This window comes from Gekko japonicus, unplaced genomic scaffold (assembly GCF_001447785.1).
Source record: "Gekko japonicus isolate JY-2015 unplaced genomic scaffold, Gekko_japonicus_V1.1 scaffold1677, whole genome shotgun sequence".
NCBI classification, from domain to species: Eukaryota; Metazoa; Chordata; class Lepidosauria; order Squamata; family Gekkonidae; genus Gekko; species Gekko japonicus.
Genome location: NW_015173722.1, coordinates 249,416 through 275,467, shown reverse-complemented (window position 1 = coordinate 275,467; position 26,052 = coordinate 249,416). Strand labels below are relative to the sequence as shown.

Here is a 26,052-nt window from a genome sequence, read left to right as displayed (position 1 = left end):
AGGAATACAGCGTGAGGGTGGAGGGCTAGGCTCCCCCCGAAGCCCCAGCCCCAATTGCATCTCTGCTCCATGATAGTTTTTGCCTTTCATGGAAATTGCTGGAGGGCCTGATCACAGACCTCCTCTGTCCTTATGTACCTTTGGCCTCTAGTTTATTGCAAATCCAGGACTGGCGCTCCACTGACTGTAAAATCTAGTTCTGCAAGTTCCTCATGCACACACAAAAATTAAATTTGTAAATAGTTCAGATATGGGGCAGTTAGATACTCCTGTTCTTTTGAAATAAATGATCAGAAGGGGTTGAGTTCTTTTTTAAAAATTCCTTTTTGTTCAGAGGAGGAGCAAGGAGGTATTATACAATACACCAGACTTCCGTAAAGGTTGACAAAGTTCCAGATTTATTGATACAGTCCTGGTGGTCTGTTCTTCTGGTGCCGGTGTGTTCCTCCAATTCAAGGTGCCTTTTTTTCCAATTCAAGAGTTCTGCTGCTGTCAGAAGAGGCTTAGACCACAGAAGAGAATAGAAACAAAAAAAAAAACAGGAAGAAAGGTGGTTTTTTTGTGCAGGGCTTTTAGCTAGTGATGGAGCTGCGGTGGCTCAAGTGGTTAAGACGCTGAACTGAAGGCTGTGGGAGGTCAGTAGTTAAGCAGTTCGAGACCCGGGTGCCGCATGATGGAGTGAGCTCCCATCTCTAGTTCCAGCTAGTAACCTAGCAGTTAGAAAGCAAGACATTGCAAGTAGATAAATAGGTACCACTTCGGTGGGAAGGAAACAGTGTTCCGTGCGCCTTGGTAGTCGTGCCAGCCACATGACCACGGAAACGTCTTCGGACAGCGCTGGCTCTTCGGCTTTGAAATGGAGATGAGCACCGCAACCCTAGAGTCAGATTCGACTGGCTTTCGAGCAAGGGAACCTTTATCTTTACCTTTAGCTAGTGAGGATTTAAGAAGGCTCTGATTTTCAAACATCCCCTCCTTGATGTACAGAAACCATTAAATCTGGGATTGAGAATCTTGTGATCTAATTTGCAATCCACGCTGGGGATTCTCAGGTATTGGGTACACTGATTTCCATATCCAGTGCCCATAAATGACATGAGGGTTGCAGAAAACAATTATAGTGCTCCTTTGTGATACATACAGCAAGGGGGGGGGGATATGTGAGGCCTAGGTAAGGTGATTAAGCTTCAAACATCTGATTGTGCAACAGTGCCTTCACAGAGTGCCCCCCACAACCTCGTATCTTTGCAGCACTCTTTTTGGCCCTTTTTACTGTGACGTTGTTCAGCCAACAGTGTGGGAAACTGCTTATTGAGATGCCGCCTAAGAGAAGACTGTGAACATATAAATAGTCTGGGGTTTGTCTGGCAGTGGTGAAGACTGGCCAGCACTGAAATATTTATTGCCGGTGTTTGAAAAGAAAAAGGGGATGTCTTTGTAAATTATTCAGTGAGTCTCAGATTCATATTTAAGATTCAGAAATGACATTGGCAGCGGAAGGAGAGAGAAGACTTATCCTTCGGTCCTCTCCATGGCAACCGAAGCTCTACGGAAGTCGATAATCGACCGAAGCTGGGAAGATGTATCACAAAACACCCAGCCTAATTTCGCAAGCATCCATCTGTCTTTACCGTGTTCCCTGCTACTGAACAACTTGATTTTTCCCCCCTGTCATAAGAGAGTCAAATCATTCATGGAGTGATTCACTGAGAGGTGCCTAGGCTATATTTTCAGTGATATAGCTTGACATAAGGTGTAAGTTGAGAACTACTTACTGGGGATTTTACTATGCTGTGTTTCATCAATTCAGTTATCTGGTTTTATTACTCCTTTGGAGATTGATCAATTATTCTAAGCATGGTGGAAAACATTTATACAGAAGGGCTCTATTGACTATATTCACGACATCAGGGTGTCGCGCCCCCCCCCCCCCCCTTGTGTGTTAAACCAAGACTGAAGACTTTCTGATTAAAAATAAACTGCAACCTGTTGCGACTTAAAAATCGGTGCACTTTAACACATTTGCCGTTTTGTCTCTTGCCTACAAAATGGGGGTCCAACCTGGGGTTGGACTGTGGTTTAGAATCTGTAGACAAGAAACGAACCACTCTTTGCTAATGTATTTCAGTTTGAAGACAAACTGTTTCTTCTTTGTGGTCCCTGGGCATGTTCTCACCAGGGGTGGCCCCTGGGCAGAGCAACACTCAGAACTTTTTAGGGGGTAAAGTTTGAACTAAGTTTTTGGTGGCTGGCGCCTGCCTCCTCCATTGTAAGGGAAATGGTGCAGCATGCAAGCTGGGGGGGGGGAGGGGGACAGAGGTGTGCCATCCTTCTTGGTTCTAGTATCATAGCCTAGGTGAGGACCACAAAGCCGAGTCCTGTTATGGCCGATGCTTCATTAAGCAAGCTCACCAAAACAGCTTCACTCACGTTTGAGCCACGCTGTGAGATTGTGCCTTTGAGTGCTTCAGACCTGATGGCCCAGCAGGTACTGGTTGCCCTGGTAACAAATAAATCTTGTCTGCTTTGTCTCAGCGCCGCTGGTATCTCTGTTTCTCTCTGGCCTCTTGGGTAGCGTAGCTCCCACTCCTGACGGGCTAAATCAGAAATTCTGACCTTCAAAATCCAAACATCACCATGGCCAGAGGTCGATTCGGGGGGGTCGTGGGTGATCGCAGTTCCCCTGGGTGAGGTGCAGGGAGGCGGGGCACAAGACGAAGCCCCACCCCCTTCTTCCGGCTGCCCCCTGCTTCCAGCCTCATTCTGTTGCAGGAGGAGGAAGAAGCAGGAGGGTAAGTTGGCGTCCTCCCCCTCTGCCTGGCCGAGGCCACTCTACGTGGCCTCCGCAAGGACTCCCAGCCCCATCCAGGAGCTTCCCCGAGGTAGCTGTGTTAGTTTGTGTCTGCAAAATAGTCCAAGAGTTCAAATAGCACCTTTAAGACTAACAAATAGCACCTTTAAGACTAACCTTTAAGACTAAGACTGAGTGGCGGGTGTGGCCTTATAACACACTTCCGGTGATGGCAGGGGGTGTGGCCTTATGACACACTTCCGGTGATGTCAGGGTGTGTGTGGCCTCATGACACACTTCCGGTGATGTCAGGGGGTGTGGCATATGCTAATGAGTTATGCTAATGAGTTCCCCTAGCTCTTTTTCTACGAAACGACCCCTGACCATGGCACGTCTTCAGATCTGAAGAAAAGAAGGCGTAGATGTCCACTGGGTTGGGTTTCCGAGCTGACATGCCCGTCTCTTTACATCTCTTAGTTTTCTCCCCGGTTTAAGTCTTCAGGGCTGCTTGCTGTTCTAAAAACCCTCAAACTGCTCTTGACTGTTCTTGAACAGTGTTTCTCCATCTATGTCCATTCCACCGCCTGTAGTTTTCTGGTACTGAGCATAGTCTTGAGAGTGTAGCACCTGCCCTGGTGTGCAACTCATTGGATCCATTTTGGACGGACAGCTTCAGGAGACAGGAGGCTTGCCTGGTATTGCCCTGGGACCGGCCTCCCCTGGGTTGCTCCACTAGGAGATGGACCTAACAGCCACTCACCTTCACTCAGATTGCCAGTTCAACAAATTGGGTGTTTTCTCGCTGTTCCTCTTCATGTGCCTGGGCCTGTTACCAGGATCAGCCCTGTGATTCTCAGTACCCCCTCTGGGGACCATGTTCACAGAAAAACCAGAGGTCATTTCGGGGGATCGCAGTTCCCCTGGTTGAGGTGTTGGGCAGGGGGCGGGGCACATGACGAAGCCACACCCCCTGCGTCCGGCCGCCCCGCTTCCGGCCCTCATTCAGCCAGGAGGAGGCAGGAGAAGAGGGAGGGTAAGTTAATAGCCACTGATGGACCTCTGCTCCATATGCTTATCTAATTCCCTTTTGAAGCCGTCCATGCTTGTAGCCGCCACCACTTCCTGTGGCAGTGAATTCCAAGTGTTAATCACTCTTTGGGTGAAGAAGTACTTCCTTTTATCCGTTCTAACCCGACCGCTCAGCAATTTCATGGAGTGCCCAGGAGTTCTTGTATTGTGAGAAAGGGAGAAAAGTACCTCTTTCTCTACCTGCTCTTTCCCATGCATAATCTTATAAACCTCAATCATGTCACCCCTCAGTCGTTGTTTCTCCAAGCTAAAGAGACCCAAGCGCCTTAACCTTTCCTCTTAGGGAAAGTGTTCCAACCCTTTTATCATTCGAGTTGCCCTTTTCTGCACTTTTTCCAAAGCTATAATGTCCTTTTTAAGGTGTGGTGACCAGAATCTCCCCTGGGTTGCTCCACTAGGAGATGGGCCTAACAGCCACTCACCTTCACTCAGATTGCCAGTTCAACAAATTGGGTGTTTTCTCGCTGTTCCTCTTCATGTGCCTGGGCCTGTTACCAGGATCAGCCCTGTGATTCTCAGTACCACCTCTGGGAATCATGTTCTCAGAAAGACTATCAGACCCCGTCTCCATACGTGACTCACCCTTGGTACCGTTCACCGGTAAGACAGAAGAATAGAAGATCATAGAAACACAATTGAAAATGCTGTTCAGTTCTCTCATTTAGGGCCTGTAAACCTAGGTCCAGGTGTCACTTCTGATTTGAACACCACCTATTGTGACCTAGGTCTTGAAACCCTCCTTCTGGTCCATCTACCTCCATCTCTACAGTCTTTCTCCCAAAATTGAAGTGCCTGTCTCCCTTACTTTCTGCAACCCCTCTGATTTGGGCGGCCCTTTCATCTATCATGGTTCTGCCTGCCTCTTCAGTATCAATGGTTTCTAAGTCCATCCGTTCCCTCAAAACTGACGGCCCTCTTCCATTGTCCTTGCTTACAGCCAAGCAACTGTTCTCTTCCAAGTTACCTAGTTCACAAACTCCCTCCAGCCAATCTAGATCATGTTTTTTGTTTGTTGCCCAGAGGTGAGGGGTTGGATCATCAGCATCATCAGAGGTAGCCTTGGAATCTTCTCATGACTCCTCAGTAAGAGACCAGACACCTATATTTCCTACTTAAGACATCTGGCTCTGTAGATCCTACTCATCCGACTGGCCAGACGGTGAGGGCTGGATGTCAAACCAACCTACCCCCACCAATTCAAGACCCAGTCTTACAGCTGGCGTACTTGGATGCCTGTGGTCCAAAAGCACTTCTCATGTTTCCTTAGCAAAATTGGTTTAAACTTCTAGAAGGTTCCAAGTGTGGTTCTGTGCCGGTACTTGAAAACTTACAGGTAAGCCAAGCAACCTGTTCTTTCCAACCAGGCATCTGGGCTTTTTGCAAGAGGCAAGAGAACACGAAGCGGGGAGGATTGTCTGAGTAAACCAGGCTTGTTCGTTTTAGTAACAAACTGGAGTTTGTTCATGATGTGAACACAGCCTTTATGTTAAAAAATGAATTGGGAGATTCCCCTCCCACACACCTTGGACTGTATGTTGATTTACCATTGTATCTAGAGCTATAATAATCACACTTGATTTACGTGTAATCTCAAATGTTCCATTGGGAGCAGGGCCGGCTCACCCACTAGGCGAACTAGGCATTTGCCTAGAGCGTCGGGCCCTGGATGGGGCGCCAAGCTGTGCCTCCCCCCTCCCCCCCTTTGGTGGTGGTGGTGGCGGGGGGGGGAGGTGGTGGTGGTGGCAGCAAAAGGGTGGCTGGCTCCAGAGGTCTTCAGGTCTCTAGGCCCCACCGGGAGGTTGGCATCTGCGCCATAAGGCAGCCTCGCCTAGGGCGCAGAAACACCTCAAGACGGCCCTGACATGAAGTTTTTGTTCTTGACATGGCTTCTACCTTGCTACCAGCTGTTTCCCCTCTACACTTAGGCTTATACTTCGTATCTAAATCTACCAGCAGTTTCCCCTCTACACTTAGGCTTATACTTGGTAGCCTGTAAAAGAGATGATAATGCTCCTTAAAATACCTTTATGCTTAGCAATGATATTAATGCCTCCCTAATACCTTCTGCGCCCCAGCTATTCAGGTGAGTCTGCGAGCAATCAGAATTCCAAACTAAATGTTTGGCTATTGTCAAAAAGGCAGCTTTACCCTGCCTTCTAGCAGAACTTGACTGGTTCCAGATGATTCTGAGCTCCCAGCGAGTCTTACATACTAGAAAGGGTAGCGAAGAAGCTAAAATGTGACGCCAACCTGTCAATCTGGGCTTAACTATTTTTACTACACGCTGCCTAGCCCTCTAGTGGTGCCTAACGATAATTTCCATATGCCTTGATAAAGGTTCTTGTCAATTTAGTGCTGAAAAATAAAGGCTGAATAAGTGTCACATAGGAGCTGCGGTGGCTCAAGTGGTTAAGACGCTGAACTGCAGGCTGTGGAAGGTCAGTAGTTCAGCAGTTCGAGACCCGGGTGCCGCATGATGGAATGAGCTCCCATCTCTAGTTCCAGCTCCTGCCAACCTAGCAGTTCGAAAGCAAGGAATTGCAAGTAGATAAATAGGTACCATTTCGGTGGGAAGGTAACAGCGTTCCGTGCGCTTTGGTGTTTAGTCAGGCTGGCCACATGACCACGGAAACGTCTTTGGACAGCGCTGGCTCTTCGGCTTGGAAACGGAGATGAGCACCACAACCCTAGAGTCGGATTCGACTGGCTTTCAAGCAAGGGAACCTTTACCTTTACCTTTTATGTGTTATATATGCCAGACTGCTTCTTGGGGAATGAGATCCTGCCGTCTTGACCTCTTCCTGCTGCATCAACACAGTTATTCTATTAAACAGATGGAGCTATCCTGGGATAGCTAAGTGGTTGTGGGTTTCTTGTCCTGTTGCTCAAACTATCTGTTTTACCTTGGATATCAGAACCAGCATCCAAGGAGGCACTTGTTCTCTGGCGATGCTTCCCCATCAGGCAGCAGTTAAAGAGCAGGTTTTATTTTATTTTTCTCTCTCTTAAAAATGGCGATTTAAATGTAAGAGCTTTTTACAAGGACACCCAGCTAAACACAATCTTTTAAATAGCTCTCGTGTCAAATCCCCGGGGTGGGGAGTGGGGAGGAAATTAACAAGCTGCTAGGGAGTACTTCCTGAGAGAAAGTTACCTGTGAATTGACCCCCTTCTGGGCAACCTGGGGAACTCTTCGGCGAGGAGGTCAGTAATGGCAGGCAGGTCTCTCTGAAAGGCAGTCTGTCTACTCTAAGCAGTCTTCCTTCGTGACACACAGCTGCAGGGCGTTTTTAAGCCCATTCTAGAAAGACTCTTGGTTCATGGAAGGCAGCCCTCTTCAACCCATGACTTGTGGAGTCTCATCTGCTGGCGTGTGAGCTCCGTAGAGCCACCAGTGCTCCCCCTAAGCTGTGGAGTCTTGTGAGCAAAGATTCTACTTTGTGAGCTACCGGCATTAGAGTTGTGAGCGAGCAATTTGGCTACTGCATAAATTTAGTTTGCTCTGGAGCCATCCTTCCTGAGCGAGGACAAAAAGGTGTGAGCCGGGGGCTAAAAAACTGTGAGCTAGCTTACATTAACTCAGCTTGGAGGGAACACGGAGAGCCCCCCCCTTTTTAAGGCTACTTTCCCAAAGGTCCTATTGTAGGAACTTTTGGAAGACATTAATCCACAGAGTTGTCGTAAACCAGAAGCGACTTAACGGCACTTAACACCACTGCTCCCTCTAAGCTGTGGAGTCCTGTGAGCAAAAACTCTTACTTTGTGAGCGACTCGCATTAAAGTTGTGAGCGAGCGATTTGGCTACTGCATAAATTAGTTTGCTCTGGAGCCAGCCTTCCTGAGCGAAGACAAAAATGTGTGAGCCGGAGGCTAAAAACCTGAGCTAGCTCACACTAACTCTGCTTAGAGAAAACACTGCTTAACACACAGCGTTGTAGCGTTATATGGGGTAAACAGCAAAGGCATCACATGACTGAATACACGCTGATAGAAGGAGCAGAAAGGAGTTATTGAGTCATTGAGCTAATTCCTCCGCGGCTCTGACATTTGACTGGTTCTTCACTACACCAGCTGATATTCGGCTTGTGTTTCCTCTTCCCAGATCTCTTGGTTTTCTGCCTGGGGTCTTAGTTTTAACACTGGTGAGATCATCTCTCTGACTCCAACTCGTTCTGTCGTGTGACTGATGTTGGCCTGTCAAGTTCTTGAATCTAAGTGAATCCTGCGGTTCTGCTGCTGGGGATTCTCGTTCTGTAAGGACTGGAGACAACTAATTTAGGACATCGGCGAAGCCTAGTATGCCAAACAGAATCCCTGCACTCTAGAACAGGCACTGCCTTTTTTTATGTAACATGCAGAAATGGCATGGCAGATGGAGATCCTCAGCAGCAATATTAATGAGAAAATCGTTCCTGAAGAGTAGGAAAATGGTGTGAGCCACTTTTTAAGAGAAAAAGCCACAACGTCTCTTCCTTTGACGAGATATTGCTTATTTTGCAATGGCTTTTTGCACACGTTTTCTGGAACCGATCACGTTAACACGACAGTAATTTATTATCCAGGAATTATGCAACTTGAGATTTCCAGCCATTTATTTATATTTCTGCCACAGAGTTAACATACCCTCTTGTGTAACTTTTTTTGGGGAAATATAGGATGAAATGTCAAAAAGAAGGAAAGGAACTTTGAGCCACATAAATGCGAATTCATGTTGACGTTCCTTTGAAGGCATTCCTTGTCTTTCAGTTTCGTTTTCCTTTCCCTGTTTGCAATCTCAAGTGGTTAAGACGCTGAACTGCAGGCTGTGGAAGGTCAGTAGTTCAGCAGTTCGAGACCCGAGTGTGCCGCATGACGGAGTGAGCTCCCGTCTCTAGTTCCAGCTCCTGCCAACCTAGCAGTTCGAAAGCAAGAAATTGCAAGTAGATAAATAGGTACCACTCCAGTGGGAAGGGAACAGCGTTCCGTGCACCTTGGTGTCTAGTCATGCCGGCCACAGAAACGTCTTTGGACAGCGCTGGCTCTTCGGCTTTGAAACGGAGATGAGCACCACAACCCCAGAGTCAGATTCGACTGGCTTTCGAGCGAGGGAACCTTTACCTTTTAAGGGAAGAAATAAAACAGCTTTTCCATCTTGGTATGCTTATGCATCATGCATACTGTTTTTATTCTTCTGTACAGTTATTTCGCTCTGTGTTTTAAATTTTAAAAAAAACCCCACAATTTTCTTTGCCCTTGAAGGGGTACACATACTGACTTCAGAAGCAAATTTTTACTGAAATGTATGCTAACAATATGCTTAAAGTTTGGCTGCTAATTTCTTAGCACATCCGTTGTGTACATCAGACATTTTTGATCAAAATAGCCCTTTTTGTCCTCTTGGCTGATGCTTGCAGACTTCCAGATGAGCTCCTTGTCTTTTAAAAGAAAGGGAAATGGTGAGGGAATATAACTGTTCTGATAAATATTAAAAGTTTTCTAGGATAATTGCTTTAGACAGCCAGCATGGAGCAAGTATTTCCTTCTTATGTTTGCAACTCAGTGGTGCTGCTGGTATAAATCTGAGTGAAATTCATTGTTTCGTAGAATCACCGAATCACAGAGTCGGAAGGGGTCCTGCAGGCCCTCTAGTCCAACCCCCTGCTCAGTGCAGGATCAGCCCAGAGCATCCCTGACAAGTGCTTGTCCAGACGCTGCTTACAGACTGCCAGCGTGGGGGAGCTCACCATCTCCCTAGGCAGCTGATTCCACTGTTGAACAGCTCTTACTGTAAAAAAGTTTTTCCTACTATCCAGCCCTTAGTTTAAACCCGTGATTGTGAGTCCTCTCCTCTGCTGCCGACAGGAACAGCTCCCTGCCCTTATGGTGTCAGTTTAAAGCCCTCTTGGTGAAACTCTCCAGGTTTCTGCCAAACACATTCTTCCCCGACCTTGACAGGTGAAGTTATCGCATGCTAGTAGGTTGTCATCTAGAAAACCTAGCCCCTGGTCCCAGAATCCAAATTGCTCCTGCTGGCACCACCAACTGAGCCCGTGGTTTACCTCCGTTATCATCTGTTCCCATCATATTCCCCTTGCAATGACAGGAAAGATCAAAGGGCTACAGAAGAGTCAAAACTCTTACAGCTACAAATGGATAAAGCAAATTTGGTCCTTCGGTTCCAAGGGGTCGCAGAATTTAGAGGAGAGAATCTGAAGCAACAGTTGAGTGAAGCAATAGCCCCAATGACAAATTTAACAGCGGAATATCTTTGAAGCGAGATGGATGTGGTCTACAGATCTTATTCATCATACATCAAGAAAAATAATCTGCCTGGGGAAATAGTGGTCAGATTCTCGAAGAGAAATGTGAGAGATGCTATTTTGAAAGCAACTTCGGGAACACCCTTGAAAATTGGGGACAATAATATCAGGATTTTAAAAGACATTCCATTTGATATAAGACAGAGGAGAAAGAACTATAAAGAATTAATCATTTTCTTACAAACAAATACTATCAGTTACAGATGGGTAATCCCAGAAGACGTCGTTTTCAAGCTCCACGATAAAAAAGGAAAAGATTGACTCTGTTTTGAAAGCACGGGAATTTTGAAAGCACGGGAATTTCTGCGAACACAGCTTGGGGAACCAGAGGAGGGCAAAGGGGAGGAAGAAGAAAGCAAATCTGATTACGAGTTGGGCTCGGGGACTTCAGACGAGGACTCCCCTTCAGAAAAGGGGGCGGCTGCCCCCAAAGGCCTATATAAACTGAGGATTAGAAAGGATAAGAACAAATAAGGGCTGAAGGACTCTGATGTGTGCCTGAAAAAAAATGTTGAAATAACTTGGGGATGCTCTGGGGATCTCTATAAACAGTTAAAGGGATGGTTACATAATAATAATCTAACATAACTGACTAAATTCATTGTATTATTGTTTTTTGAAAATAGCATGATGATAAGCTGAGATGTTGATCTCCTACTCTTGGGTTTTTAGTTAGTTGTGGGTTTCTCTTCTGTTTCCCCTAGTTGTAGTTCCCTTCCCTATATTTTCTGTTGTAGTTTTGTAGTCTGCAAAAAACCCAATAAAAACCTCCCCCTAGGGGGATTGGGGGGGGAAAAAGGATCAAAGGGAACGCCACCTGTGCCCCCATTCCCTTCAGCTTCCTCCCGAGAGGTCAGCCTTAATGCTTTCAATAGTGTTCATGGCCGTGTCGTTAGTTCTGACATGGACCATCATGAATGGATAATGCTCTGTACATTTGACGAGTTTTGGGATCCTGTCTGTAATATCTTTAATTTTTGCCCCTGCCAAGCAGCACACCTTTTGAGCCAGGGGACCAGGCCTGGACACATGATGTTCCATACCCCTCAGCAGGGAGTCACCTATGACCAACACCTTCCTTTTCCTTCCTGTCTCCCTGTCCACCTCCCCCTGACCTCAGTGTGTTCGTGATAGTTCCACTGGCAGTGTTTCCATCTCTGCCTCCACCACAAAGACCTGGAATCAATTCCTCAGTTCTAATGGCACCGAGTGCCGTCTCGCTCAACGCCTTTGGAGTCGGGCTGTAACTTTCCGTTCCAGAAGCCATTTCTTCATCGAAGATGTGAGTGATAGGGTCTTTATTAGTACCCTAGCCCAGACGCACAGAGGGATCTATGAAGGATGTACTGGCTGTAGCCGTGGAATTGGACAGCAAACCACTTTGGAGGCCTAGGCTACCCTCCTCCACAAAACTGTCTTCCAGTAAAACTGATCGCGGGAAGCTCAGATGGCCCCCACGACCAAGGCTGGCCAAAGAGCCCCATCAGCCACCCTGAGACTTTTTGCCGTGAAAGGGGTCTCACATATTCCTTATGTGAGCAAAGTCTTCCAGGGGAAGGTGCCTCCCCAACTCACGTATGGGTCACAACCAGGCCCGTAGCTAGGACCTTTTTAGCGGGGGGGCCCTGGGGAAAGTGGGGGGCCCGCAAGCATCGTTCTTATCTAGGGTTGCCAAGTCAAAATAACGCCATAATGGGGGACTCCCAGCCTGCGGCTGGAGTGTGTGTGTGTGCGAACCGGCCGGCTTCACCGGCTCCTCCTCCCCGCCCAGGAAGCCTGGAGCACTCCACGGCGATTGGGGGGAGGGGGAGCAGAGGATTGGGGGAGGGGCTCCGCAAAACCCACGGGGAGGGTGGGCCCCACGCGAGCTACGGGCCTGGTCACAACTACGTATAATAATTTGCATTCCCTGGAGGCAATCCTATATGAATTTCTCAGATCCATATTTGGGGACCTGCGCTTTGTCCCCAATGCCCTTCTCATATTAGAGTCAGGGATGGTGCCACCTGAAGCTGGCAGTCCCCTTCACTGGCAGTCTTGAAGCAGCGGCTGGACAAATACTTGTCAGGGATGCTCCAGGCTGATCCTGCATTGAGCAGGGGGTTGGACTAGAGCGCCTGTAGGGCCCCTGCCCACTCTGTGCTTCTGTGAGTCGAAGGTCAAGGTTGGTATTTGGGCTCAAGTTTAAGATGAGCCCTTCTGGATCAACTCTCAGATCATTTCTGCTCACACTGGTTGAGAGCTATTGAGTGGCTGGGGAAGTGAAGGGGAGGCACGCCTCCCCGATTGGTCTTCCCTTCCCCGGCCAGTGTTCTCCTCCCTGGTAGGCTTGAGGTGGGGGGTGGGGAGCAGAGAAAGAAAGCAACTTTAGCTTTAAATGCATTCTCAAATGCGTTCTTTCTCTCTTGGACAAGTGTCATTAGCAAACAAATAAACATCATTGGACAAATAAATATCATTATCGGTAAATGTTTTTACCCCGAGGAGTTATCCGTGTTAGTTTTTTGCCACAAAAGAGTAGAAAGCCCAGTAGCACCTTTAAGACTAAAACTTTATTGTAGCATAAGCTTTCGAGAAACACAGCTCTCTTCGTCAGATGCCTCTGACGAAGAGAGCTGTGTGTCTCGAAAGCTTATGCTACAATAAAGTTTGTTAGTCTTAAAGGTGCTGGAAGAAGATTTGGCTTTTAAATATGGTTGGTTGCAATATAAAGGTGCTACTGGGCTTTTTACTGTTTTCCCCCCTTGTCTTTGTTTTTGGAAGTCTCATTCAATGTTAATAAAAAGCAAATCTGCATATTTTTCAGTGAAGTAACATTTGTTCATGTCTTGCGGCTCTCAAACATCTGATGTTTATTCTATGTGGCTCTTACGTTAAGCAAGTTTGGCCATCCCTGTATTAGACAGAGAGTGGGCAGAGTCTTACACAGGGGTCATTTCGTAGAAAAAGAGCTAGGGGAACTCATTAGCATAACTCATTAGCATATGCCACACCCCCTGACATCACCGGAAGTGTGTCATAAGGCCACACCTCCTGACATCACCGGAAATGTGTCATAAGGCCACACACCCCGCCCCCAACGGTCCCGGCCGCCGGTCCCGGCCTTGCAGCTCCACTGCCGAGCCCCATGAGGGGCCCGGCAGTGGACCTGCAAGGCCGGCGGGAGTGCGAGGAAGCCCCGCCAAGGCCCTCCCTGGCCCCAGGCAGGCAGGGGTGGGGAGAGGCAGGGAGGAAGCAACTTACCCTCCCTCTTCTCCTACCTCCTCCTGGCTGAATGAGGGCTGGAAGCGGGGCAGCCGGAAGCAGGGGGCGGGGCTTCGTGATGTGCCCCGCCCCCCGTACCTCACCCGGGGGAACTGTATTCCCCCGCGATTCCCCCCGAAATGACCTCTGGTCTTACCTGATGGTGGGGGAACCATGGTAAAAACTTCGTTCCACCAGACTATAATATATATGTTTTGGAATTCCCTAAATACCAAAGAGCCTTCACCTTGGCCTGCTTTAATGCTTTACCATCAGCTATTTTGGAAGGGTGGCCAAATGTTGCTCCTCGGCATGTTTAACAAGGAAACAGCTGGTTAGGTCTGTACCACTGAAATCAGCCCATTATGTGGCTTTGAAATTTTATTGTATGTAGAGAAGAAGAAGAGGAGATTGGATTTATACCCCGCCCTTCACTACCTGAAGGAGTCTCAGAGCGGCTTACAAACTCCTTTCCCTTCCCTGCCCCACAACAGACACCCTGTGAGGCAGGTGGGGCTGAGAGAGCTCTCCTGAGAACTGCCCTTGAGAGAACAGCTCTGAAAGAACTTACGACTGACCCAAGGTCACACCAGCAGCTGCACATGGAGGAGTGGGAAATCAAACCCGGTTCTCCTGGATTTGAGTCCAGTGCTCCTGCACCAAACTGGCTCTCGTGTTGCTGCTTCTTTGTGTCAGTCTTGGCTAATCAGTATTTGCAACAAATTTATTTATTTATTTACCAAAGATTGTGGGACTTTCCAAAACTTGTTGGGACAGAAATGTTTGAACTGTCGGTTAAGCAGAGGTCTTGAATGGAGGGAGTGTGCAGACATCTGTTGATGCCTGGGACATGTGGTCAGAAGTTGGGGATAATGATGTCTAGCCCTTCAGTGGATGAGGAAGAGGCATGATCTTGTCCATATTGCTAATTGTTTATAGTGCATACTTCAGGGATAACAGTGCATTTCTTTCTCTCTGTTTGTTATAGAGTTTTGGCATGTTAGGGTATAATACCTAGGGACAATCCAGATGTTAGTGTGTAAATATAGGGGCGACCCCCTATAGAACATAGTGGACGAACAGAAGTCCAGAAAGTATAGGTCAAGTGAAATAAATGCAAATTCTCAAACTTTTGCTCCCTGGGGGTCAAGAAATGTAGTGTATTCAAAGCTGCCTTGAATGCATGATATGTTGTGAACAGGGCTTTTTTTGTAGAAAAAGCCCAGCAGGAACTCATTAGCATAATAGGCCACACCCAATAGCAGAAACTCATTAGCATATTGGGCCACACCCCTGACAGCACCACTCATTAGCATATTAGGCCGCACGCACATGTTACCAGAAGTGTGGTCATCCAGCCACACCCACCTTTTGCTTCTTATTCTGTTTACCTTGTTTTTTGTCAAAACTCAGAGCTTTTTTTGTAGCAGGAACTCCTTTGCATGTTAGGCCACACACGCCTAATGTAGCCAATCCTAATGAGTTTCTGCTGTTGGGTGTGGCCTATTATGCTAATGAGTTCCTGCTGGGCGTGGCCAACTCAGGAGCCAGCCAGAACTCCGGGAACATCCGTGATTGGTCCTTATGCGAACAACCTTATTGGTTGGTATTTGTACAGTGGGTGTGGCTGCATTAGCCGGGAATGTTTAAACGCAGGACAGCTGCAATGTAAAGGCTGTTCTGGCTATCAGATGTTGATCCGTGTTGGAGTTGTGTTCGAGTTGAAGAATAAAGTTGTGTTCTTGCTGAATCACTCTCCGACTTCTTTGTTAAGCGAGCGGCTTAACAAGAAATAAATCCGCTTAAATCTCAGCCAGTTTAGAGATGAAGCAAAGATCAGCATCCTCACGTGTGCTCATGCACATATAGGCAAAAACTCCCCCCCCCCAAAAAAAATCACCCCGGCGGCAGAATGGACCGCCAATCTGTTCTACACGCACTCAACCAGGTTCAGACATCCGCACTTGTTCTCACCCCAGGTTCAGGGCATGGCAAGTCAAAGGCGAACGGAGGGAGCCAGGACCACACGTTCTACTTGAATGTACGGGAGGGCAAACTACCAGTGAAAGTGGAGGCTGACTCACTGCTCTGTGGTCCCATCAAGCACTGGAAAGTGAGGAGCACTTCCTGGTTCTACTTCCTGGTTTATTCTTTGAATGCTGAATAGGGGTGTGGTCACACTGGCGGCTTGGCGTGAGGCGGCACCGCCTGTAATTGTACCGTTTTAAAGCATTGCGGGGCATATCATCCAGACAGCACACCCTGCTGTGGGTTACCCACACGGCCGTCCCATGGTCAGGCATCCACATTACTGGAGTGTGCTGCCTGGTCAGTTTTCTAACATGCAGGTGGATGCTCGTGCATATGCTCGTGCATATGCGCTCATGCGCACGTGTGCTCATGCACATATAGGCAAAATCCCCCCCCCCAAAAATCACCCCAGTGGCAGAATGGACCGCCAATCCGTTCTACACGCATTCGACCAGGTTCAGACATCCGCACTTGTTCTCACCCCAGGTTCAGGGCATGGCAAGTCAAAGGTGAATGGAGGGAGCCAGGACCACACGTTCTACTTGAATGTACGGGAGGGCAAACTACCAGTGAAAGTGGAGGCTGACTCACTGCTCTGTGGTCCCATCAAGCACTGGAAAGTGAGGAGCACTTCCTGGTTCTACTTCCTGGTTTATTCTTTGAATGCTGAATAGGGGTGTGGTCACACTGGCGGCTTGGCGTGAGGCGGCACCGCCTGTAATTGTACCGTTTTAAAGCGTTGCGGGGCATATCATCCAGACAGCACACCCTGCTGTGGGTTACCCACACGGCCGTCCCATGGTCAGGCATCCACATTACTGAAGTGTGCTGCCTGGTCAGTTTTCTAACATGCAGGTGGATGCTCGTGCATATGCTCGTGCATATGCGCTCATGCGCACGTGTGCTCATGCACATATAGGCAAAAACTCCCCCCCCCCAAAAAAATCACCCCAGTGGCAGAATGGACCGCCAATCCGTTCTACACGCATTCGACCAGGTTCAGACATCCGGCCGCATTCAATGAATGCTCAGGGAACCAAAAGCACCACTTGTGATGTGGTGCCTTTTTAACCCGGCTCCAAGTCGTCCTACGGCAGGGTGAGTACACCTTGGGAACGCCTGACAGATGTGGCTGTGTGACTGTGCCCGTTTAATCCGGAGGGGAGGGGTGGCCGTGTCGGGCCAAACCGCTCGTGTGATCACCCACTAGGAGTCAAACAGGAATTCCTATTTCCCCTGATACTGGGCTACTGCATTGCCTGTTGAGAGCTGTTGTCTTAAGGGAATGAATCTCTGGAGCACTACCTTAGAGAGCGTATTATATCACCATTTCTGTTTGTTTAACTCCTTAAAAACCGCATAGGTCCTGTTTGCAGTGCATGCGTCTCTGCGTTTGGAGCAAGACCTGTAACCATCTTCAGTGGCTTCATGGTGGCCGGGGGACTGATGATGAGCAGCTTTGCACCTAACATCTACTTCCTGTTGTTTTCCTATGGAATTCTTGTTGGTAAGAGAGTTCCTGGGAGAGCCTTAACGAAATGCATGGGGTGCATAGGTATTCTAAAGAGGAAGGGAATCTTTCGTACTTCAGAACTGCTGTCGAATACTCCAGGTCTCCTTTGTACTTACAAGTGCAAACATCAAAGCATTCATAATGTAACTGCTCTGAATTACAAAGAAGCTTGCCAGGAACTGCCTCAAATAATCCTGTTTTAGAATTAATGGTGGTTGTGTGGCAGGGCTTTCTGGCTTTGTAGGGTGGGGAGCTGCGGTGGCTCAAGTGGTTAAGACATTGAACTGCAGGCTGTGGAAGGTCGGTAGTTCAGCAGTTCGAGACCCGAGTGTGCCGCATGACGGAGTGCGCTCCCATCTCTAGTTCCAGCTCCTGCCAACCTAGCCGTTCGAAAGCAAGAAATTGCAAGTAGATAAATAGGTACCACTTTGGTGGGAAGGGAACAGCGTTCTGTGCGCCTTGGTGTTTAGTCATGCCGGCCACATGACCACGGAAACGTCTTCAGACAGCGCTGGCTCTTCGGCTTTGAAACGGAGATGAGCACCGCAACCCTAGAGTTGGATTCGACTGTCTTTCGAGCAAGGGAACCTTTACCTTTTTACCTAGGGTTGTGAACCTCTAGATGGGGCCTGGAGATCTCCTGCAGAGATCAGTTCCCCTGGAGAAAACGGCTACTTTGGAAGGAGAGCTCTATGGGGTTATATCCCAGTGGGGTCCCTCCCCTCCCTCAGTTTCCTCCTCCGTAGGCTCCGCCCTCTAAATCTCCAGGAACTTCCCAACATAGAGTTGGCAACCCTATTTGTACCTGGAAAATTATCTCTGCCTTTTTCGGTGCCAGACATCACCACAATTGCTTCTTTGGTAAGAAAGGATTCTTCATCTGTGATCAAACTTCTTCTGCTTTCAGGACTTGGGTGTGGCTTGTTGTACACAGCGACAGTGACTATTACGTGCCAGTATTTTGAGAAACGCAGAGGCCTCGCCCTTGGCCTCATTTCGACAGGTATGAGTTTTAGCACAAATTAATCTTTTCTGTTCCAAATGGTTCTATATGGGCATAACTCTCCCACGTAGTTCAGAAACAATGCAAGACGGGGGGATTATTGCAACTGTGGTTAGTTTGTGAGGCTCTAATAAGAGTCTGCTCCTGCCAACCTAGCAGTTCGAAAGCAAGAAATTGCAAGTAGATAAATAGGTACCACTTTGGTGGGAAGGGAACAGCGTTCCGTGCGCCTTGGTGTTTTGTCATGCCGGCCACATGATAATGGAAACGTCTTCGGACAGCACTGGCTCTTTGGCTTTGAAACGGAGATGAGCACCGCAACCCTAGAGTCGGATTCGACTGGCTTTCGAGCAAGGGAACCTTTACCTTTAATAAGAGTCTGCTTCTAGGTGATCACTCAGACCTCAGCTGCCTTGAGAAAGGCTGGCGTCACTCTGTCATTGGAAGGGTGTGGGAGGCGTCCCGTAAACAAGCCAGGATATACGTGCTCACATATCACACAAACCTGTAGTTAAGACTGACTGTGGTTAATAAACCAACTTCACGCTCGGGTTTTAGAACCCGGTTTGATGGGCCTGGCGACTCATCGTTAGTGGGAGTGGCCTCTGCTCGGGAAACAGAGATGCCCGCCAACGCTCCCTCTAAGCTGTGGAGTCCTGTGAGCAAAAATTCTACTTTTGTGAGCTACTGGCATTCAAGTTGTGAGCCAGTGATTTGGCCGCTGCATAAATTAGCTTGCTCTGGAGCTATCCTTCCTGAGCCGAAACAAAAATGCGTGAGTCGGAGGCTAAAAAACTATGAGCTGTCTCACACTAACGCAGCTTAGAGGGAACACTGATGCCAGCCTCCATGTGGGTCCTGAGAATCCCCTGGAATTACAGCTCATCTCCAGACTACAGAGGTCAGTCCCCCTGGAAAAAATGGATGCTTTGGAGGGTGGGCTCTGTGGCATGGTACCCCACGGAGGTCCCTGCCCCCCCCCGGCTTCATCCCCAAATCTCCAGGAGCTTCCCAACCTGGATCTGGCAACCTCGCCCCCCACATCCCCACCAGGGGGGACCGGGCAACCCTCTCAGCAAATCACACTAGACATCGTTAGCTTCCCATGTAATCCTATGCAGAGTCACTCCAGCCGGAGTCCACGGAAAACAGAGTAGTTAGACTGGAATAACTCCATGTAGGCTGTGCCAGCCTGCAAATGGACAAGAGCAACAAGTGTGTTCTCTGTCGTGGCTCAGGCCTTGTGGAATGGCCCGCCGGAGGAGGTCAGGAAAGCAGTTTGGTGTAGTGGTTAAGTGCGCGGACTCTAATCTGGGAGAACCGGGTTTGATTCCCCACTCCTCCCCTCGCACCTGCTGATGTGACCTTGGGTCAGTCACAAGCTCTGGCACAGCTGTCCTTGAAAAAGAGCAGTTTGTGTCAGAGTTCTCTCAGCCCCACCCACCTCACAGGGTGTCTGTTGTGGGGAGGGGAAGGGAAAGGAGTTTGTAAGCCGCTCTGAGACTCCAAGTGAAGGGCGGGGTATAAATCCAATCTCCTCCTCCTCCTCCTCCTCCTCCTCTTCTTCTTCTTCTTCTTCTTCTTCTCCTTCTTCTCCTTCTCCTTCTTCTCCTTCTTCTCCTCCTCCTCCTCCTCCTCCTCCTCTTCTTCTTCTTCTTCTTCTTCTTCTCCTTCTTCTCCTTCTCCTTCTTCTCCTTCTTCTCCTCCTCCTCCTCCTCCTCCTCCTCTTCTTCTTCTTCTTCTTCTTCTTCTCCTTCTTCTCCTTCTCCTTCTTCTCCTTCTTCTCCTCCTCCTCCTCCTCCTGCTGCTGCTGCTGCTGCTGCTGCTTTTGGCAACCTGTACAAAACTGAATAATTCAAGAGGGCCTTTCTACTCAGGCAATAGGGTAGCCCTGCGGAAAAGGTGTCGCAAATTTGCTTGGATAAATTATTGGGGACTGTAGTCCAATGCTCCCTCTGAGCTGTGGAGTCTTGTGAGCAAAAAGTCTGCTTTGTGAGCTGCTGGCATTAAAGTTGTGAGCCAGCGATTTGGCTTCCGCATAAATTAGTTTGCTCTGGAGCCCTCCTTCCTGAGCTAAGACAAAAATGTGTGAGCCGGAGACTAAAAATCTGTGAGCTAGCTCACACTAACTTAGCTTAGAGGGAACACTGCTGTAGTCTGTACTACTATGTATAACTAGCTGTGGGTTCTATGCAGATTCCGTGAACCCAGGAATAGATTTTCTAAGGTTGGAAATGGTTGCTGTGGGGATGATAAACCCGGGAAGATAGTAACCCTTTTGCGTCTTTGCGTGGTCCGTGCACAGGATCCGCCCCGATATGTCCAGTCACTAGATGTTTTTTGGAGACATTTTATTAAACTTTTATAGTATCATTACAATAGTAAAAGAGATCCAGTTAATTTTTTTACCGGTAGTACAAACAATAACATTCGGTTTTGTGGAACATACAGCTACAGTTCAGGTCTGTTAAAAAATAATAATAAAACCCTTAAGAAACCTTTTAATCTAACTAATTATGCAGTCCGTTGAGTAACAATATACAATTTCCTTAATTTAAGCAAGGTTCACGTGTAGAGTACAAGGATCTAATTGAACAATTACAGCTTAACAACCTTATGCAAACTTCAAAAACAGCTCAACATCAATCTGTAACACATCCTAAGCCAATGTTTGCCAACTACTTGGTCATTTTCCATCCCCATGTTCAGTGACGGTGGGCAGGGCTATTTTTGGGCAGGAACGCACAGGAACGGAGTTCCGGCTGGCTCCCAAGTTGGCCACGCCCAGCAGGAACTCATTAGCATAATAGGCCACACCCAACAGCAGAAACTCATTAGGATTGGCTACAATTGGGGGTGTGTGGCCTAACATGCAAAGGAGTTCCTGCTCCAAACCCCCCCCCGGGTTTTGTCAACAAACAAGGTAAAGAGAATAAGAAGCAAAAGGTGGGTGTGGCTGGATGACCACACTTCTGGTAACAGGGGTGTGTGGCCTAATATGCGAATGAGCTGTGCTGTCAGGGGTGTGGACTAATATGCTAATGAGTTCCTGCTGGGCTTTTTCTACAAAAAAAAGCCCTGATGGGCATAGTATTGTGGTACTATAGGTTGCTCTGTGAAAGGGTTCAAGTGTGCATTTTAAAGTGTCTCTCTTCTCGCCCCCCTCCCCCTTCAGGATCAAGTGTCGGACTTTTTATATATGCAGCACTGCAAAGAAAACTAATTGAACTTTATGGGTTAGAAGGCTGCCTGCTAATTGTTGGCGCACTGTCTCTAAATATACTAGCCTGTGGGAGTCTAATGAGACCTTTGCGCTTGTGTGGTTCTTCCTTACCGGAGAAATCATGCCTCGAGAAGATTCCAGACCAGTACTCCATTTATAACGAAAGAGAAAAGCATCTTTATGAAGAAAATGTCAATATACTAGAAAAGGCCAGTACCGAAGAGAAAAGCGTGAATAAACCACCCAGCAGCGATTGTAAGCTGGACTCTCTTATGAACAAGAACAGACTATCGTCAGTAGCTTCGAAAGAGACGGACACTTACAGAATGAAAGTTGCGGAACAGACATATTTCTGTAAACAGCTCGCCAAAAAGAAATGGCACCTGTATTTAGACTACTGGGCAGAAACACTTGGTCTTTTTAAAAACAAAGTGTTCTCATCACTTTTTATTGCTATCCTCTTCTTTGACATTGGTGTGTTTCCTCCTTCATTACTCATGGAAGACATTGCCAGAAGTTCAAATATTAGTGAAGAAAACTGCATAATTCCACTCATTTCAATCATAGGCATTATGACTGCAATTGGTAAACTTGCTTTAGGGATATTAGCAGATTTTAAATGGATTAATACTTTATATCTATACGTCCTGACATTAATAATGACTTCGGTGGCACTGCTTTTGATTCCATTTGCCCAAAGTTACATTATGCTGGCAATACTTTCAGGGGTCTTAGGTTTTCTGACGGGCAATTGGTCCATTTTTCCATATGTCACGACAAAGACTGTAGGAATAGAGAAATTAGCACATGCATATGGTATACTGATGTTTTTTGCTGGACTTGGAAATAGTCTGGGACCACCAATTGTAGGTAAGATTGCACTTTAAACATATACATGCATTAAGTGTGTTTTCTTGATTTGTTTTCCAAAAATGGCATCCTCTTGTGTTTTTGTGTTACGTACGGTCAAGTTGCTTTTGACTTATGGTGACCCTATGAATTAATGACCTCCAAAACAACCTATTATGAACAGTCTTGCTCAGGTCTTCCTAAAGGCTGTGGCTTCCTCAGTGAAGTAAATTCTAGTAATTTGTGGCAAATGCAGAATTTGTTTAAATAAGAAATTATGGAACAAAGTGAATGATGGTCAGAGTGGTTCAGAGGTGGAATCAGCTGCCTAGGGAGGTGGTGAGCTCCCCTTCACTGACAGCTTTCAAGAAGAGGCTGGATGAATATTTGTCAGAGATGCTTTAGGCTGGTCCTACAATGGGCAGCGGGGGTTGGACTAGGTGGTCTGTATGGCCCCTTCCAACTCTGTGATTCTGTGATTCTATGACATCCCTACTGCTATTCAGACTTCATTGTAAATGTGAAAAGATAGTCATTAGATGCTAAAACCTATGAAATATATTTGGTAAGGGTTCCACACACCCCATTTTCTGATTCTGTTTGTAAGGTGAGATGTCTTCAGTCAGTGATTTTATAAACAGTGAGTCATGAGCAGACTTCTACTTGTGAAATGGAACTTTCCTGCCTGCTTCTTGATTCTGCACCCCCCGGGCATTCCTCAGGGTGCTTTTGGGGTGCAGTATTGGATCTGGTACCTGTGGCTCAAGTGGTTAAGACGCTGAACTGCAGGCTGTGGAAGGTCAGTAGTTCAGCAGTTCGAGACCCGGGTGCTGCAAGACGGAGTGAGCTCCCGTCTCTGGCTCCAGCTCCTGCCAACCTAGCAGGTCGAAAGCAAGAAATTGCAAGTAGATAAATAGGTACCACTTCGGTGGGAAGGTAACAGCGTTCCGTGCGCCTTGGTGTTTAGTCATGCCGGCCACATGACCACGGAAACGTCTTCGGACAGTGCTGGCTCTTCGGCTTTGAAATGGAGATGAGCACCGCAACCCTAGAGTCAGATTCGACTGGCTTTCGAGCAAGGGAACCTTTACCTTTACTTTATTGGATCTGGTACCTGTGGCTGCAGTTGGGGAGAGAACTGGTGGAGACGGAAAGGAGGGGGACACTGCATGAGAAGAGATGCCCTCTTAGGACCTTCCTCTGTACCCCACTACTGGGGGGGACACTATGTGTGAATTACCAAAGTCCAAGTGTAAGCATCTTTCAGAAGCAGGGGGAGACCTATGTTTTAAGTCTGACTTTTGGGGCATATGGTTAAATCAGCAGAGGAGTGGGGGTGGGGCCTTGTTAATGTGATTTTTGTGTGTGTTTTTGGTGTTGTTGGTGCTCTTGAGCTGTTGTTGCTAGTCCCCATACTCCACACTGGGTATGCCACAAATAGGGATGCCACAATGTGTTAACTTCATTATTTGCTAGAATGGGTATATCTTTTTTTTACAATTGCATTACTTTTTAATGGGAAAAATACAAACTGGCCCCTGGATGTCTAGTTGGAATATGTAAAACATGGGTCCCCAGGCTTTTTGAGCCAGTGGGCACATCTGACCCAGGGCGGTGGGCTTAACCACAAAATGGCTGCTGCGGGAGGCGGAGCCAGTCAAAATGACAGGGAGCAAGGTTATGCATACGGGCTCTTTCTGTAGCAGGAACTCCTTTGCATATTAGGCGACACACCCCTAATGTAGCCAATCCTCCAAGAGCTTAGAGTAGCCCCTGTAAGAAGAGCTGTGTCAGCTCTTGGAGGATTGGCTACATTAGGGGGGGTGTCGCCTAATATGCAAAGGAGTTCCTGCTACGAAAAGAGCCCTGGGCGACACACCCCTAATGTAGCCAATCCTCCAAGAGCTTACAGTAGCCCCTTTAAGAAGAGCTCTGTAAGCTCTTGGAGGATTGGCTACATTAGGGGGGGTGTCGCCTAATATGCAAAGGAGTTCCTGCTACGAAAAGAGCCCTGTGCGACACACCCCTAATGTAGCCAATCCTCCAAGAGCTTACAGTAGCCCCTGTAAGAAGAGCTCTGTAAGCTCTTGGAGGATTGGCTACATTAGGGGGGGTGTCGCCTAATATGCAAAGGAGTTCCTGCTACAAAAAGCCCTGGGTGAAACACCCCTAATGTAACCAATCCTCCAAGAGCTGACAGAGCTCTTCTCACAGGGGCTGCTGTAAGCTCTTGGAGGATTGGCTACGTTAGGGGTGTGTCGCCTAATATGCAAAGGAGTTCCTGCTACAAAAAGAGCCCGGTGCATACCTGTGACTGTAGCTCTTCAGCATTTCAGGCAGATGCTCTATTTAAATGGATGCTGTTTAAAATGAACATATTGTTTAAAAATATTTTCTGGCAAGCCCACAAGTATACCTGTCGAGCTACCTAAGACACACTCGTCTGGCAGTGTCTATCAGATCTCCAGCAGCCAATCGGAAGCTCTGCTAGTGCTACCTGGCCACACCCACTCTCTTAGAACACCAGGAGCAGTATCAGTGGGCGCCATAGCAGTCACGGGCCCTACCCTGGGGAGACCCCTGATATAAAGGACAATTAGGGTATATTTAGGAACTGTTGATCTTTTCGGTCAAATTTCTGTGCCTGATGGTTGGATTTTTTTTTCTATTCTTCCCCCCAGGTTGGATTTATGACTGGACCAAGTCCTACGACACAGCATTTTATTTTAGCGGACTTTGTGTCTTGTTTGGAGGGCTGCTTTTGTTGGTCGCTGCGCTGCCATGTTGGAGTAGCAGGAATCAGCCTGAGAAGCCACTTCCAAATATTTACTCCTACAAAGTTTCAGCCACTGCCTAGGTGCCAGCCAAGAGCCATTGATTGCCTTTTATGCCGCACAGCAAGACGTTTTAGCAGATCTCCCCCCACTTTTGTTTATGAAGCAAGAAACCTCTTCTTCTGTTTTTATTAATTTGCTTTCAGGACGGATCCAGAGCCTCTGGCATGCGTGGGAGACTCAGTGCTAGCAACGACCAGCAAAGCTCCAAGTTCTGTACAGAGATCATTTCAGAGGGTAGTTGTGTTCAGGGCTCTTTTTGTAGAAAAAGCCCAGCAGGAACTCATTAGCATAATAGGCCACACCCAACAGCAGAAACTCATTAGCCTATTAGGCCACACCCCTACCAGCACAGCTCATTAGCATATTAGGCTGCACCCCCACGTTACCAGAAGTGTGGTTATCCAGCCACACCCACCTTTTGCTTCTTATTCTGTTTACCCTGTCTGTTGTCAAAACCCAGGGCCTTTTTTTTGTAGCAGGAACTCCTTTGCATGTTAGGCCACACACCCCTAATGTAGCCAATCCTAATGAGTTCCTGCTGTTGGGTGTGTCCTATTATGCTAATGAGTTCCTGCTGGGCGTGGCCAACTCGGGAGCCAGCCGGAACTCCGTTTCTGTGCGTTCCTGCCCAAAAATAGCCCTGGTTGTGTTTGTCTGCACTAGAACGTTTCAAGTCCAGTAGCACCTTAAGAGACCAGTAAGATTTTGGGAGTAAAACCTTCCTTGAATCTGAGGAAGGGAGCTTTGACTCTCAAAAAGCCCACATTCCTCCCCAAAGTCTCGGTCTCTAAGGTGCTACTGGGCTTGGGATCTAGCGGCACAACGAGTGTGTTGCCTTCCAGTTGCCAGCACTGAGAGAACCCCGCTTGTGCCTGCACAGCTGGATTGCAGCCAGTTTATCTGATCCAGAGCTTTTAATGGGCCCATTAAGACTCTCCGAGGTATATATGGAACTGCTGCATAAATGCCTTCCCATTGGCTTCAGTATTGGGGTTGGGGGGGTTACACATGCAGAACACTGAAATTAACAGGGAAGGTTTTGCATGCACAGAGGCTCTACAGATCCATAGAAGTATACCGTTCTCTAGATTAAGTCCAGTGTGGTATCTCTGTCCCGCCATTTCTCTCTCCCCCCCCCTTTACTTATGGTATATTTTAAACCATTTGCACCAGC

At 47.7% G+C, this 26,052-nt stretch overlaps 1 protein-coding gene across 1 annotated transcript in view; it reads left to right on the top strand.

Moving 5' to 3' along the window:
• Positions 1–25,156, top strand: part of SLC16A9 (solute carrier family 16 member 9) — a 27,319-nt gene extending 2,163 nt beyond the window's left edge. Inside the window, exons 2-5 of the mRNA XM_015423370.1 lie at positions 16,817–16,960; positions 17,874–17,969; positions 21,145–22,062; positions 24,723–25,156. Coding sequence (XP_015278856.1) covers positions 16,817–16,960; positions 17,874–17,969; positions 21,145–22,062; positions 24,723–24,898 — 1,334 coding nt within the window. The 3' untranslated portion in view covers positions 24,899–25,156. The remainder of the gene's footprint in view (positions 1–16,816; positions 16,961–17,873; positions 17,970–21,144; positions 22,063–24,722) is intronic.
• Positions 25,157–26,052: the final 896 nt, after the last annotated feature.